Source organism: Pseudonaja textilis, chromosome 1 (genome assembly GCF_049901715.1).
Source record: "Pseudonaja textilis isolate UNSWEBS1 chromosome 1, rPseTex1.2, whole genome shotgun sequence".
NCBI lineage: Eukaryota > Metazoa > Chordata > Lepidosauria > Squamata > Elapidae > Pseudonaja > Pseudonaja textilis.
Window position 1 is genome coordinate 262936154 of NC_141990.1, and position 12303 is coordinate 262948456.

General features: G+C 42.0%; 1 protein-coding gene across 3 annotated transcripts in view; it reads left to right on the forward strand.

Moving 5' to 3' along the window:
* Window positions 1-585: 585 nt before the first annotated feature.
* CREB3L1 (cAMP responsive element binding protein 3 like 1) overlaps window positions 586-12303 on the forward strand; it is a 99502-nt gene continuing 87784 nt past the window's right edge. Inside the window, exon 1 of one of the 3 annotated variants that reach the window (XM_026707633.2) lies at window positions 586-1172. In XM_026707633.2, coding sequence (XP_026563418.1) covers window positions 1083-1172 — 90 coding nt within the window. In that variant the 5' untranslated portion in view covers window positions 586-1082. The remainder of the gene's footprint in view (window positions 1173-12303) is intronic. The other 2 variants (XM_087921427.1, XM_087921428.1) reach the window with 2 other exon arrangements.

Below are 12303 nucleotides of genomic sequence, written 5' to 3' on the forward strand. Positions count from 1 at the left end.
ATGACTTCTGCAGGTCTCAAACATCCAACTGACTTTCTCATCCTGATGGCCATCATCAGACGACTTTATGCACGTTGATTTCTTTCCTGGATTCCCAGCGCCTCCTTTCTTAACGGGGGCGTAGCTTTCATTGAATCTTCCTATATAAATCGATGAGAGGAGCGCGCCGATTGTTTCCCGGAAGAAGGCAAACGCGAAGCTTCAAAGCATCTTTTGGTCGTTGTCGTCCTCATCCTCATCCTCATCTTTTCCTGCGTTCAGACCACGCCGGTGCGTCCAAGTGCCGTTTCCTCCGCCCGCTGGGAAGTTGCTGGACTCAACCCTTAACGCTACTGAGCGTTAAAAGCGGGTCGCCGCTAGCCTTCCCCCTTCCAATGCGAGATCGGGACCGGCAGGAGGAGGAGGAGGAGGATGGGGGAGGGTCCCATCCTCCTCCCGCCGGTCCCGATCTCCCATTGGAAGCAGTGGGGTGGGCGGGTCTCCTCGATTGCATCAGAGCTCGAGGAGGGTGCCCCGGTTCTTAAATATCCCGGAGCGAGGCGAGGGAGGGGCAGGGCAGAGGAGGCGTGGCCGGCCCGACGGCCGGGGAGTGGGGAAAAGGCGTGTGACGGTGACAGCTGGGCAGCGATCCCGGCGGCGCTCCTCCTTCCAACCTTCCCGCAGGCTGCCTCAGCCCTCTCAGCCCGCTCTTTTCACCCCCATTCCCGTTCCCGGCTCCCCACCCACCCCCGGACCGGACGGGGTCCCCCCCCACCGGCCCCACCCTCTCCAAGCCCCCCTTGCGAGCGCCCGCCGCTCCCTCTGGGAAAGCGATTCCCGCCCCCGACCCCAGCCCGCTCCTTCCCCAGCCGCCAATCGGTTCTCCCCATGGATTACAGGTTTCCTTCGGGAGAGGGAGGCGCAGCCTTCCTTTGCCCGGCGCCCGAGGAACTGCTCGGCCGGGCTGCGCGGCAGTGAGGCTCGCCGCCTGTCCGTTTTTCGTAGGACGGAGCCTTGCAAGCAGCTCTGGCGGGGAACAAAGCGGGGACTTCCCTCCTGCCCACCTCTCCCGCCGTGCCTTCCTCGGGCTCGACTCTTCCGCCATGGACGGTCTCTTAGAGCCCTTCCCCGGGGGCGCCTCCAGCTTCCTGGACTTGGGCGATTTGAATGAAGCGGATTTTCTGAACAATGTGGTAAGTGGAAGCGGGAGGCGGGAGGGGGGGCAGAGAGAGAGAGAGGGGGGGCAAGGTTTGTAAGGCAGCCCCTCCGAGGGTTTTTTTTGGGGGGAAGGGGTGGATCTGCTCCTGGCCAAGGCAAGAAGAAGGCAAGGGCTCCTTCCCTGCATTGGCAGAAGGAAGCCAGCCAGGTGTGCGCCGAGGATGCGCTTGGATCTCTCGCCAGCTACCTCGTGTTAAAAAAAAATAAAAATAAAAATCAGGCTCTGCCGGTTGCCACTGACTGGTTTTTTAATGGCAGGGCCGGCTCAGTAACACGTGTTGCATATCGGTATCCATCCAGACGGGCGAGCGTTTTTCCGCTGGAAATTCTGCCGCTCGGCCACTGCATTCTTGGCTAGCAGCCAAGGCGGAAAGCTGCGGGCTGATTTATGTAGATCCGCATAATTTGCTCAGCATCGGATACCTAGCAGCCAGATGTGGGAGAGTGTTGTACTGACAAGCACTGGGTTTATTTAACCTGGCATGAAAATCTATCTGTTCTGCAAGGGCTTGAATGATTTATATGGCTCTCCCCTCGATCCCGTCATCTCCAAGAGTGCATTATAGGCACCAAGGTGGACGATGGGCAGGTGGGAACATAGGTTGTGGCTGTGAGCTGGAATTGATGACATATTTGCCTTGCAACCTCAAGGCAAAACCTTAGGGGAAATTGGTGGGATTCACGTGTAGATTAGTATTCATTGAAAAGTAACTCTTTCCTTCCCCATCCCTCCCCCCAATAGTTAAATAAGATATTCCGTGTCTTTGGGGGGGGGGTGGTTGTAAGTATTTGAACAAGCGTTCTTCAAATCTTAAAACTCATACTAGAATTTACCGGTATGGGCTTATCATGTAAATGTCATTTTTTATTGGCCAGCGTAATGCAAAAGATCTATTTAGATCCATTTTTACTAAGGCAGTTTCACAGCAGCAGCATTGATAAAGGGTTAATCTTTCACTCTACATATTTGTCTAGTCCCTTCTTGAGTTATTTGTACAACTCTTAATTTTCAGCATATTTAAGACAACTCTACTGTTAGAAGCATGAGAAAAATTACAACATTAATTACCAATTGATATTTTTGTTCATAATTGCTAATCATTGCTGACTCTAGAATAGTGGATGAAGTCGGATTATAAGGTGATGTTTTCATCTGAAATGAGTTAACCTTTACATATTTTCTAGTTTCATCCTATTGTCTGTAGTTTATACAAGTTCTCTAGAAGTATAGAGCGGTCCTATATGTTTAAGAAGAAGGGAGGAAAGAAAAAAAATTACTTATCCCCCACAATAGGAATACATAAGGACTAGAAAGAGGAGAGACTAGAAATAGATCCATGATTAAACAAAAAGGAATAACTCAGCTGACTCTTTTAGAAGATGCCAATATAATTCAGTCTACTAAACTACTAACGTGCTTTGATGGGTTACTTCACTGCCTGTGTTTTAAATTGTCAAAAGCACTATTTGTGGAGACTCATCTGAATCTACCTCTTTCTTATAAAATATGTCTTTTGGAAATAGGTGAAAGGTGTATTTGAAATTAAAAAGAGTATTTGTTTTAATAACTGGGTTATTTATATAAATGGAAATACTAAAGAAACAACAACCTCAAATGCCACTCGCCATATATATACTCTACACACTCAGTAATTAATAATCATCTATTTTCCTTAATAAATTGTGTGAACCCAGAAACTTGGTTAACTATGCATAAGCTTAATATGAGAATATAGCCGTAGTATAAAGACTTGGGAAATCAATATATTTCTGTGCTTCTTTATTTCTATGCATTGCCAATTTCAGTGAAAAGCTTCAGAATAATTTATAGCACACAAATTAAAAAAACAAAAAACCTGTGGTCTAAAGAGCACCAACCATCTGTTCCTAAGGTGATTTTAGGACAGAATTTCTTGCATTACATACAATTTCTTTAGAATGTTTGTAATTTTGTGGGCTGAGATTTCATTTAGACAGAAAGAATCCATGCCCCCTCCCTAGCATTTCAGACCACATTTGATTATTCTTATGAAGCATGTATTTAAGAGCAAACTCTCTTAAAATATACTGCTTTGCTGCAATTTAATATTGACTGGAACTTTAAACTATTCTGTGCTTTTTATATTCTCCCCCAAAACATTTTTTCCTCCTAGAATGGAGTCTTCGGTACGTCTCATTCTTTTTCAGCTATAGGAATTAAGGCCATTATATCAAGGCTGCAAAATCCATATGACCAATGCATGGCAGTAGAGAGATGCAGAATGCACTACTTCTTTGTTGCCATCTGTGAATGTATGGATTTTTGCAGCACTGGTGTTAGAGTAGAATTCCAAATTTTACTTTAAGGGAAAGCAAAGTACTTTACTCTCATTCTTGTTCTTTTATCAGGTGTCATGAATATGCTACATTCTTAAAAAGTGAAAGAATCAATGGAAACATCATAGTACAATGACTTTAGCTATGACCTATATAAAAAGGTGTTGTATTCAATTTGTAATTGTACTTGCATAACTGTACTGTACATGTTTAACTTTACGGTGGTTTGTTTAATTTTATGAGTTTCCATGATATGCAAAACCAAAAAGCAATGTCATGAGAACATTGTATAAAGTACTAGGCTAAAATATGGGTATCTAGTTTATGGGTGAGTGTGCCATGCAAACACAGCACTTGGCAGCTTCGGTTGGAGAAAGGTCCTGAGCAAAAGTGATGTAATATACTTGTTATTATTGAGAATTATTATTACTCAGAGTAGATAATGATGAGTTGATTGGACAATTTGTTTAACTTTATTACTATGCATTAAAATGCACTACTGCTTTGTTTTCAATTTAAGAGATATACTGTACTTTTTACGGCATTTTTATAGAAGAAAACCTAGTAATTTAATAAAGGTTTTCCTCTCTCTTATGGAGTGTTGTATTGGCAACCATTTAAATTTCTTTACCAGTGACTATATTGGTAATTAATGTAATAAATCATCTTACTTTGGCTAATGTTTGCTAACATATCATAATTACATCAGTATGCAGAACCTTTAGAGAATTGAGGGAAATAACGGTTTTCTAGTCAGCCAATATGTTCACAACAAATGTTATTTATGTTATTTATAAATGCAGTTTTAAACCCTTCTTAGACAACTCATATTGTTGGCTGTTTTGTAAGGAACTTCCGTAGGCATGCCATTCTAATCAAATAATCTGTTCATGTAAACATAGTGAAAGTGTGTTTGTGGAGGGGTGTGTGTGTTTGCTATTTCCTCCTTTCTTTTAGGAATTGCTGAAAGGATAAGATGGAAGCAATCAATTATAGGCAATACTCAGTATTACCTTTACCTATTGTCTGCAATCTGAATGGGAAGCAAGGAAATAACACAATTTGTCAAGAGTGAAGCGTTATGAGCCACAGAAGAGGTCTTGTAAATTACTTTGCAGTGATCGTTCTTGAAGAATTTAGGTCTGTGATGGCGAACCTATGGCACGCATGCCACAGGTAGCATGCAGAACCATTTGTGCGGGCACACAAGCCCCGGGCAAACTTACCTCACTGCGCATGTGTGTGCTGATTTTTGTCTCATTTGAGGACTTTTTCGGCCTCCCAGAGACTTGAGGGAAACCTCTGCAACCTTTGTAGGCCGAAAAACAGGCCCGTTTCATCACTTCCTGTATTTCCGGAAATACCAGAAGTAACAAAACGGGCCCATTTTTCGGCCTACAAAGGCTGCAGAGGCTTCCCTTGAGCCTCTGGGAGGCCAAAAAAGGCCCGAAAATTAGCTGGGAGGCACATGCATGCGCAGTGCAGGTAAGGAGGCAATGGGGGGGTGAGAGATCATGTGCGCATGCGCAGGGGGTATGGGGGGACCGCACGCATTGACTTCTGGGTGCTGGCATGTGAACGTGAGCGCACATGCAATTTTCAGCACAGAACCCCAAAAGGTTAGCCACCACTGTTTTAGGTTATTCAAAATGACTTTAATGCAGCAATAGCCAAAAAAGCTATTCGCTATCACACACAAAAAAAGACATTTAACTTGTATTTTAGGTACCATTCTTTCATCCAGAGACAGCTTTAAAAAAATTCTAAAAACAATTTCTGCTTTCCTTCATTCAAAAGCCAACAGAGTTGATCCCAAGCCTTTACAAGTGATACATCTATGCAATAGTAGAAAATATAGGAGTCTGAAGTTTAATCATATATTTAGAAGCCTATTGGGCATAAATGTCTATATAGGCTACAGTAGCAGCTTGCTAGGGTGTGATAGAATTAGATTCACCAAACTTACAACTGTCAAATCAGTGCTTCCTATATATAGTTGCCCTGAAAATTAAGTGTTACTAGGTCCACTTCATCAATGAAGAATTAAAACTAAACTAAGTTAACCTATTTTACTTGAAAGCATTATTTTAGACTAGAGATTTGGGGCGGTGGTTCCTGGACTAGTGATTTGTTTTCAAAACCTTGGAGTAGCAGGGAAAGTGATTTCCTGCAATTAAATGCTGATCAGATGTAATTTTCCTTGAGGAAAACTGGAGAAATTCTGAAAAGAGTAACACAACAGTTGGAGAATATTTTGATTCATAAGACCAGGATTAAGAATAGATTTGGAATAATTTAAAAGAGGTTTAACTCTTCCCATCACCACTTAAATTGTTTGGATATATATTTTGCATGTGCAAAACAGCATCATCTGTAACCTAGATTAGACAAAATTGCTGGCATTTCAGATATTACTGAACTACGATTTCCATCATCCTTAGGAAACATATCCTGTAGACAGTGCTTAAAAGCTTGTTAACATATGGAATGTCCCAGAATGTTTGCTTTGCCTTAGATCAGTGGTTCTCAACCTGTGGCCTGTGGATTGGGGGGGGGGGGCATGATGTCATCACAGGAGGGTCACAAAGGCATAAATAAATTTTATGATTTAAATCTTGAGTTAAGTCTTGGTAGTCCATGGCTACAAAAAGTATTTAAAGGGTGTCCCTGATGAAGAAAAGGTTGAGAACCACTGCCTTAAAATATTCAGCCAGCAAACCCAGTTTTTATAGAATGCAAATATACTGAAGAAAATCTGTCATTTACCCTGACCTTAACCCTAGCCTGAACTTGCTTAGAGGCAAAGACTGCTAACGGATTTTTAAAAAGTGACAGGTGTATTGAATGGGATATTCTCACAAAAGGCAGGTTGGGTAGGCTATGTGGCTTGAATCCTGAGTATTTTGTGGCAGGGCATGTTTTTTTTTACTATTACACAGTTGCAGGTTTTTAAAAATATCATGTTTCTAATCAATCACATGATCCTGAACTTCGGGGAATCTGCAGTCAGTTTCCATACTTGAAGAGTCCATGGGTAAAATTAGCCTTCCTTGATATTTACTTATAGATTGCAGTGAACTGTTCAAAAATATTTTTGCACTTTTTCTACAGTCAACATTAGATTTTGGCGCCATTGCTTAATTTTGCCAAAAGGGCTCCATTCATACATTGTTTTTCTTAATGTTATAACTTAGATGGTCCCTCTTAGATGTTACCGTCACCTTAAACCGTTTTTGGTTGTTCATCTTCTTGGTTCTCTGCCACTGACAATCAGAGACTCACTCAACTTTTCTGTTTCTGAATGTTGAAACTCCACAATAGTCTTTCTGTGGTCTACCAATACTGTGAATGGCAGGATGTTCCTGTTGACCTGACCGTTCTAAGAAATTTGGGAAAGATTCCGACAATTCCAGATATAGATGAAAAGAAACCCCAACCAATAATAACAGGCAACTTTACACATAAAATATTTTTCTAAATAACAAAAGCAATCTAGGGCTGTTGGGACTGTTAAATCAGGTCACCTTGGAGCTTGGCTTGAGTAACAGGCATTTCAGATTAGATCCAACTACACATTTGACTCTGGCATAACACAACCTAGAGACTGGGAAATCAATTTTACCTCAGTGCCAATCTTTTGATCTGGGAAATATTTTGTACAACAGTGTGATTCTTGCAGACTACTTCATGGTTATATGCTTGAAAATAATTCTGTAATTCCATATTGAAAAGAGGTTCGTCATGGATGGTTGAGGAATTCTGGGAGTTGATCTCTTGGTAACCAAGGCTGGGAAATGATGACTTCGGTAGGCAGTTGGGTAGAGCGCCTGCCCGGGGCAGGAACCCAAATCAAACTTTCTCAAAGAACTGGCTGCCCAGCTTCTGCCTCCGTCCACCACCTTTCTGCATAATTGGAATACTCTTATTGTTAGGAAGGTTTTTCCTAATATTCTATCTGGCTTTGCTTTCCTGTGACTTAAAGCCATTATGTCCTGCAGTCTGGAATATGCTGGAAATTAGTTGTTGACTTTCAATACCGCATCCTTTCAAATATTTGAGAAGTCCTATCATAGTCCCTTTTGGAGGACCAATTTAGGGACAGATTATCATATTGAAAAACCTACCTATAGATAGTCCTTGACTTACAATCATTCATTCAGTGACCTGTTCAGATGCACTGAATGAAGGAATGTATGATCAGTCTCCAAAGTTATGGCTGTTCCAGCACCCATGTGATTATGGGATCAAAATTTGGGCATTTATGACTGCAAAGATGTTTCTACTTCCCCACTCATCTATGCTCTTTTGGCCCTGCTGTGCTCTATGGTCACTGCCATCCCAGCTGGTCTTTGCCATCATCTTGTTTCCACTGCTGACCAAGCATGTCCATATTAGCCCTTCACAATATTACTTTACAAGCAACATTAGTTCCTAGCCGCACAGCACAAGGCATTCTTCCCCAGTTTTCTTCCCCAGTGGTTTTCTCGAGATAATTGGGGAAGATGGCCTCATGTGGCCAGTAGCTGCCTTGCAAAGGACCAGGCTAGGCACACCTTGTTAATGGCAAGAGCAGTAAGATGGCGAAGGTAATATGAGGTGACCGAGTTTAGGATGAGGACAAAAGCAGATGGGACTGAGCTGTGGCTTCCCGGGGCAGCAAGAAGTCACTTTGCATCACACTGCTGAACTGATCTTGGGCTGCACTTCACTCTGTGCTGTGGTTCAGGAGCTTCTTACAGCTCAGAGCTGCAGTATGTTTTCAGCTTTCCTGCACTCACAGTATTCATGCGAACACCTCGTACCCAATTTCCTTGGTCCCTCTAAGCTTGTTCCACACTGCATTATTTTCCCCCCAAATGCTTTGGGTCTCCTTCGTCTTCCTGGAGACCCCTGCTCTCTTTACATGGGACTCCTTCTGTTTCTCGCTTAACGACCCACGTCTGGAGTTACAATAGTGACAAGGACGGCCAGGTTTTCTGTCACTAAGTGATGCGATCACATGATGTTGCACTTTACGGCTGCATTGCTCAGTGACAGAAATTCTGATCCAATTGTGGTCATAAGTTGAGGACTATCTTGGTATTTAACAGTCAACAGATAATCAACCCTCTAGCTGTCATTCTGAAAGCCACAGTCCTTCAAAAGTCATTGCTTCAATTCTTCAATAGTCATTTATGTCCCCATTATCTCCAGATTAGATCACTGTAATGGATTCTACTTGAATATACCGTTAAAAATGACTTGGAAACAGCATTAGATGCCAAATGCAGCAACCCGTGTTCCTATACTTGTAAACCAGCCCTAATTACTCTGATCATGGAAGTGTGCTATCTAGGAATGGACATAATACTGGAGGTGGGATCTGACCCATTAGCAATTCTGTTTTATGGCAGATCAGCATCATGAGTGCATATTGAGGTACAGTAGGGGTTCTGACCCCAATCTTGTTCCAAGGAAACAAACACAAAACAGAGGTAACAGCAAAACCTTTTAATGATTCTTTATGAATTCCGTTCCTTCAGTTAAAAGGCTGTTTCAAACTAATTGTCTCTGATAAGAATGGGCCTTGTCCAGGATGTGCAAGGCTGCCAAAAACACTAGATAAAGTTACTAAGAAATATTTCAAACACAAAGGGTCTCCAAACACCAACCAAGATATTCCGAACGTCCACCAGGCTTCAGGGCAAAAACTTCTTTGCTTCCTGCAAAGAACTCTGGCTTCTCAGCTGGCTTTTATCTCTTAAGGGAGGGGCCATTACCTTGCAGCCTTACTCCCAAGTCACCCATGCTGCTGCAGCTCTTTCCTTCAAGCAGCCCTGCGTGCACGCGCACTGGGCACAGGCTCCTCGGGGACCTCTTCATCACTGCTGCCAGCCTCCACAATCTCCAAAGGCAGCATTCCACTCCCTGATGGTCCTGGCCCCATCCCTGCACCACACACAGGTCCCTCATCTGAGTCCTCGCTCTCCGAGACCTCAGCCATCTGCACCTGCTGTTGACAAACCACAACAGTAGGTGTGATGAAAGGTGAGGCAGCCGACATTAGGAGGATCCAAAGGTCACGATAAATAGCTGAAGATTTAAGTTAAGCTTGACATCCAATGGCTACAAAGACAATCTTGCATCTTTCTTAGCAACCATTGGGATTTGGAAGTGATTTTTCTACTTCTTCTTCCAGGATGTTTTTCGAGTTTCTAATCCAGGCTAGAGGGTGTTCCATCTGGTCTTCCATTCAAACAGATCTGTCCACAAGACCGCAAACTACTATAATATAAAGCATTAGAAATACATGGCATGCAAAGAAAATTAAACATTGTTAGAATGAAAGGACTGTATGCCATTGTGCTCCGTTCATTGCTGTGAGGAAAAGTATGTTACCTTCAGCTTCCGACCATCCAGTTAGACATGTTAAGCTAAGAGTAGACATTTCCCAGACGTCTGTCATGTCTTCGAAATGAAGCAAAACTAGAGTTCAAAGGCTTGTGTCTGACTTGATTGTGTGTTGAAAAACGGAGATGTTGCTTCTAAAATCCATTGCAGCCACTCTTCTCTCTAACAAGGAATTTGGCCCATGGCATTTAGAAACATAGTTTTCCAGGGGAGTGGCATTGAGACAAGTAGACTCATTTTTGCTTTAAAGCAAGAAACCAGCAATAGCCACCTAACAAAATAGATGGCATTGGAGTAATGCACAAAGCAGTTATTTCAGTCACCAAGAATAGGCCAGAGTACCCAGCAAGATTAGCAGGAAAAGGGGGTTGATGCTCAAGCACGCCTTATAGACGGATCCATTCTCTACTTATGTTGGAAGTTGGATACAGAGGAACAATACTTGTACAATTTTATATCATTATGATCCCCTAGTGGTCTCAAAACTTTGCCATCCATTTTTGTAGAACCTGGTATCAACCAGTGAAGCTAAATGAAGGGCAATGTGGGAAGGCCCATGTAAGATTCTACACAGAGCACATTTACATTATGAAATGTACTGGTACCTACCAGCCTAAAGCACCCAGTCATACACTGGTACCTTCTGGATATTTGTTCTACAACTCCTTGTCTGTGCTTTCTGAGACTTATGTTAGCAGAAAAGCACCAGATAGCCTAATCCTAATCTAATGAGGACCCATTGCTGGGGGCAATGTGCTGACTCTGTAAATCGCTTAGAAGGCTGTGAACCACTGTAAAGCAGTATGTAAGTTCAAGCGCTATTGCTAAGTGCTAAAGGGTTTTCTGCAGATTGAAGCAGACTTTAGTTGAACCCAGGGCTTAGCTAAATTATTATTAAATTATTAATTAATATTAAGCTTAACCTGCCTGAAGATTGCATTGGTCTTTCTTATCGAATTCCTGTTTGTATTATACAAATCTGTGCAAGTTCTGATTCAACAGAGAGCTTCAAATAAATACTTCTGGTTCTATTCTATGAACAGTGGTGGCACAGTATTAAAAGGTAACTCTGCATTCCCACTGCCAGTTCGATCCCGAGTGGTTCAAGGTTGACTCAATCTTTCATCCTTCCAAGGTTGGTAAAATGAAGACCCAGATTGTTGGGAGCAATATGCTGACTCTGTAAACCGATCAGAAGGCTGTAAAGCACTATGAAGAAGCATATAAGTCTTAAGTGCTATTGCTGTTGCTCGTCTATGTTAGGATTGAACAAGGCTTCATTCCACTGTAGAAATACCTGTTTCTAAGGCTGTCCATATGCGGGCAAGAAATTACAAACGAAGATCAAATTAATCTGATATACTACTGTAAAACATTATTTATTTGAAGGTGAGTTTTTTTTAAAAAGGCTTCAGATACTGGGAGGAGCTTTTGCAGAGACATACTAAAAGAAGATCAAAGAAAATGGCTTAAAAGTCCTCAGTAATGTCACCTGAAAGATAAAAGCAAGATAAACATGACCCTTCTCTGTAGTCATTAAATGACCATTTAGCATTTAATTTGCACAGCAGAATACACTTGGCTTTGTAAACTTTTGAACATTCCTTCAAAGAGATGGCAAATACCATTTTTTTGCAAAGACGCCAAACTTACTTAATTAAAAAAAGCCTTATGCATTTAATTCCACTTGAACATTCCCTCTCTTCTTCCAGGCTGGAACTAAAAAAAATAGCCAGGCACTCTGAGTAATTTCCATTTTTCCTGGATTCCGTGGCACAGAGGGACTTCAGCTTTCCCATCTGTTCTAAGAGGTAGAGAGATGTCTTCCGTGCTTATGTCAACCCAGCTCTCTAGCCTGCATAGAAAATACCCTAGTTTATCCTTTAATAAAGTCACCTTTTGAGTTATGGCTAGTTACTATACTGCAGCTTGGTTAGTCCAGTCTCAAGTGAAAACACAGAAAATATTTTCAAAGAAGTTAATTAATTAGGGCCTAACTTTGAGGGTTTCCTTTAGAGTGGTGAGATGGGAGGCAAACACGCTTAATAAATAAATAAATAAAGTGCACAATATGAATAGGACTGATCCATGCAATGGCTGGGATTATGGATCACAGTAGGCCAAGTTGTATTTCAAGTTGGGTTTACTGAAGAAGCCATTTCAGGCTAGTTCAGTCATAATGCTTTGTCGTAAAATAAGATTTACAAATCACAGCGGCCAGGCCACACATTATGTCAAGGCAAGTCCAGCCAAATGCTATTATAGCTCAGCATGATGCATGAACCTAGTCATCATGCTGGGTAAAACATGATTTACAATTTAACAAAATCTGCAAACTTAAACATAGCAGTGGAAGTCTTCCTTCTTTTCTCTTGTATCCTCATTTTTTTAAAAAAATAA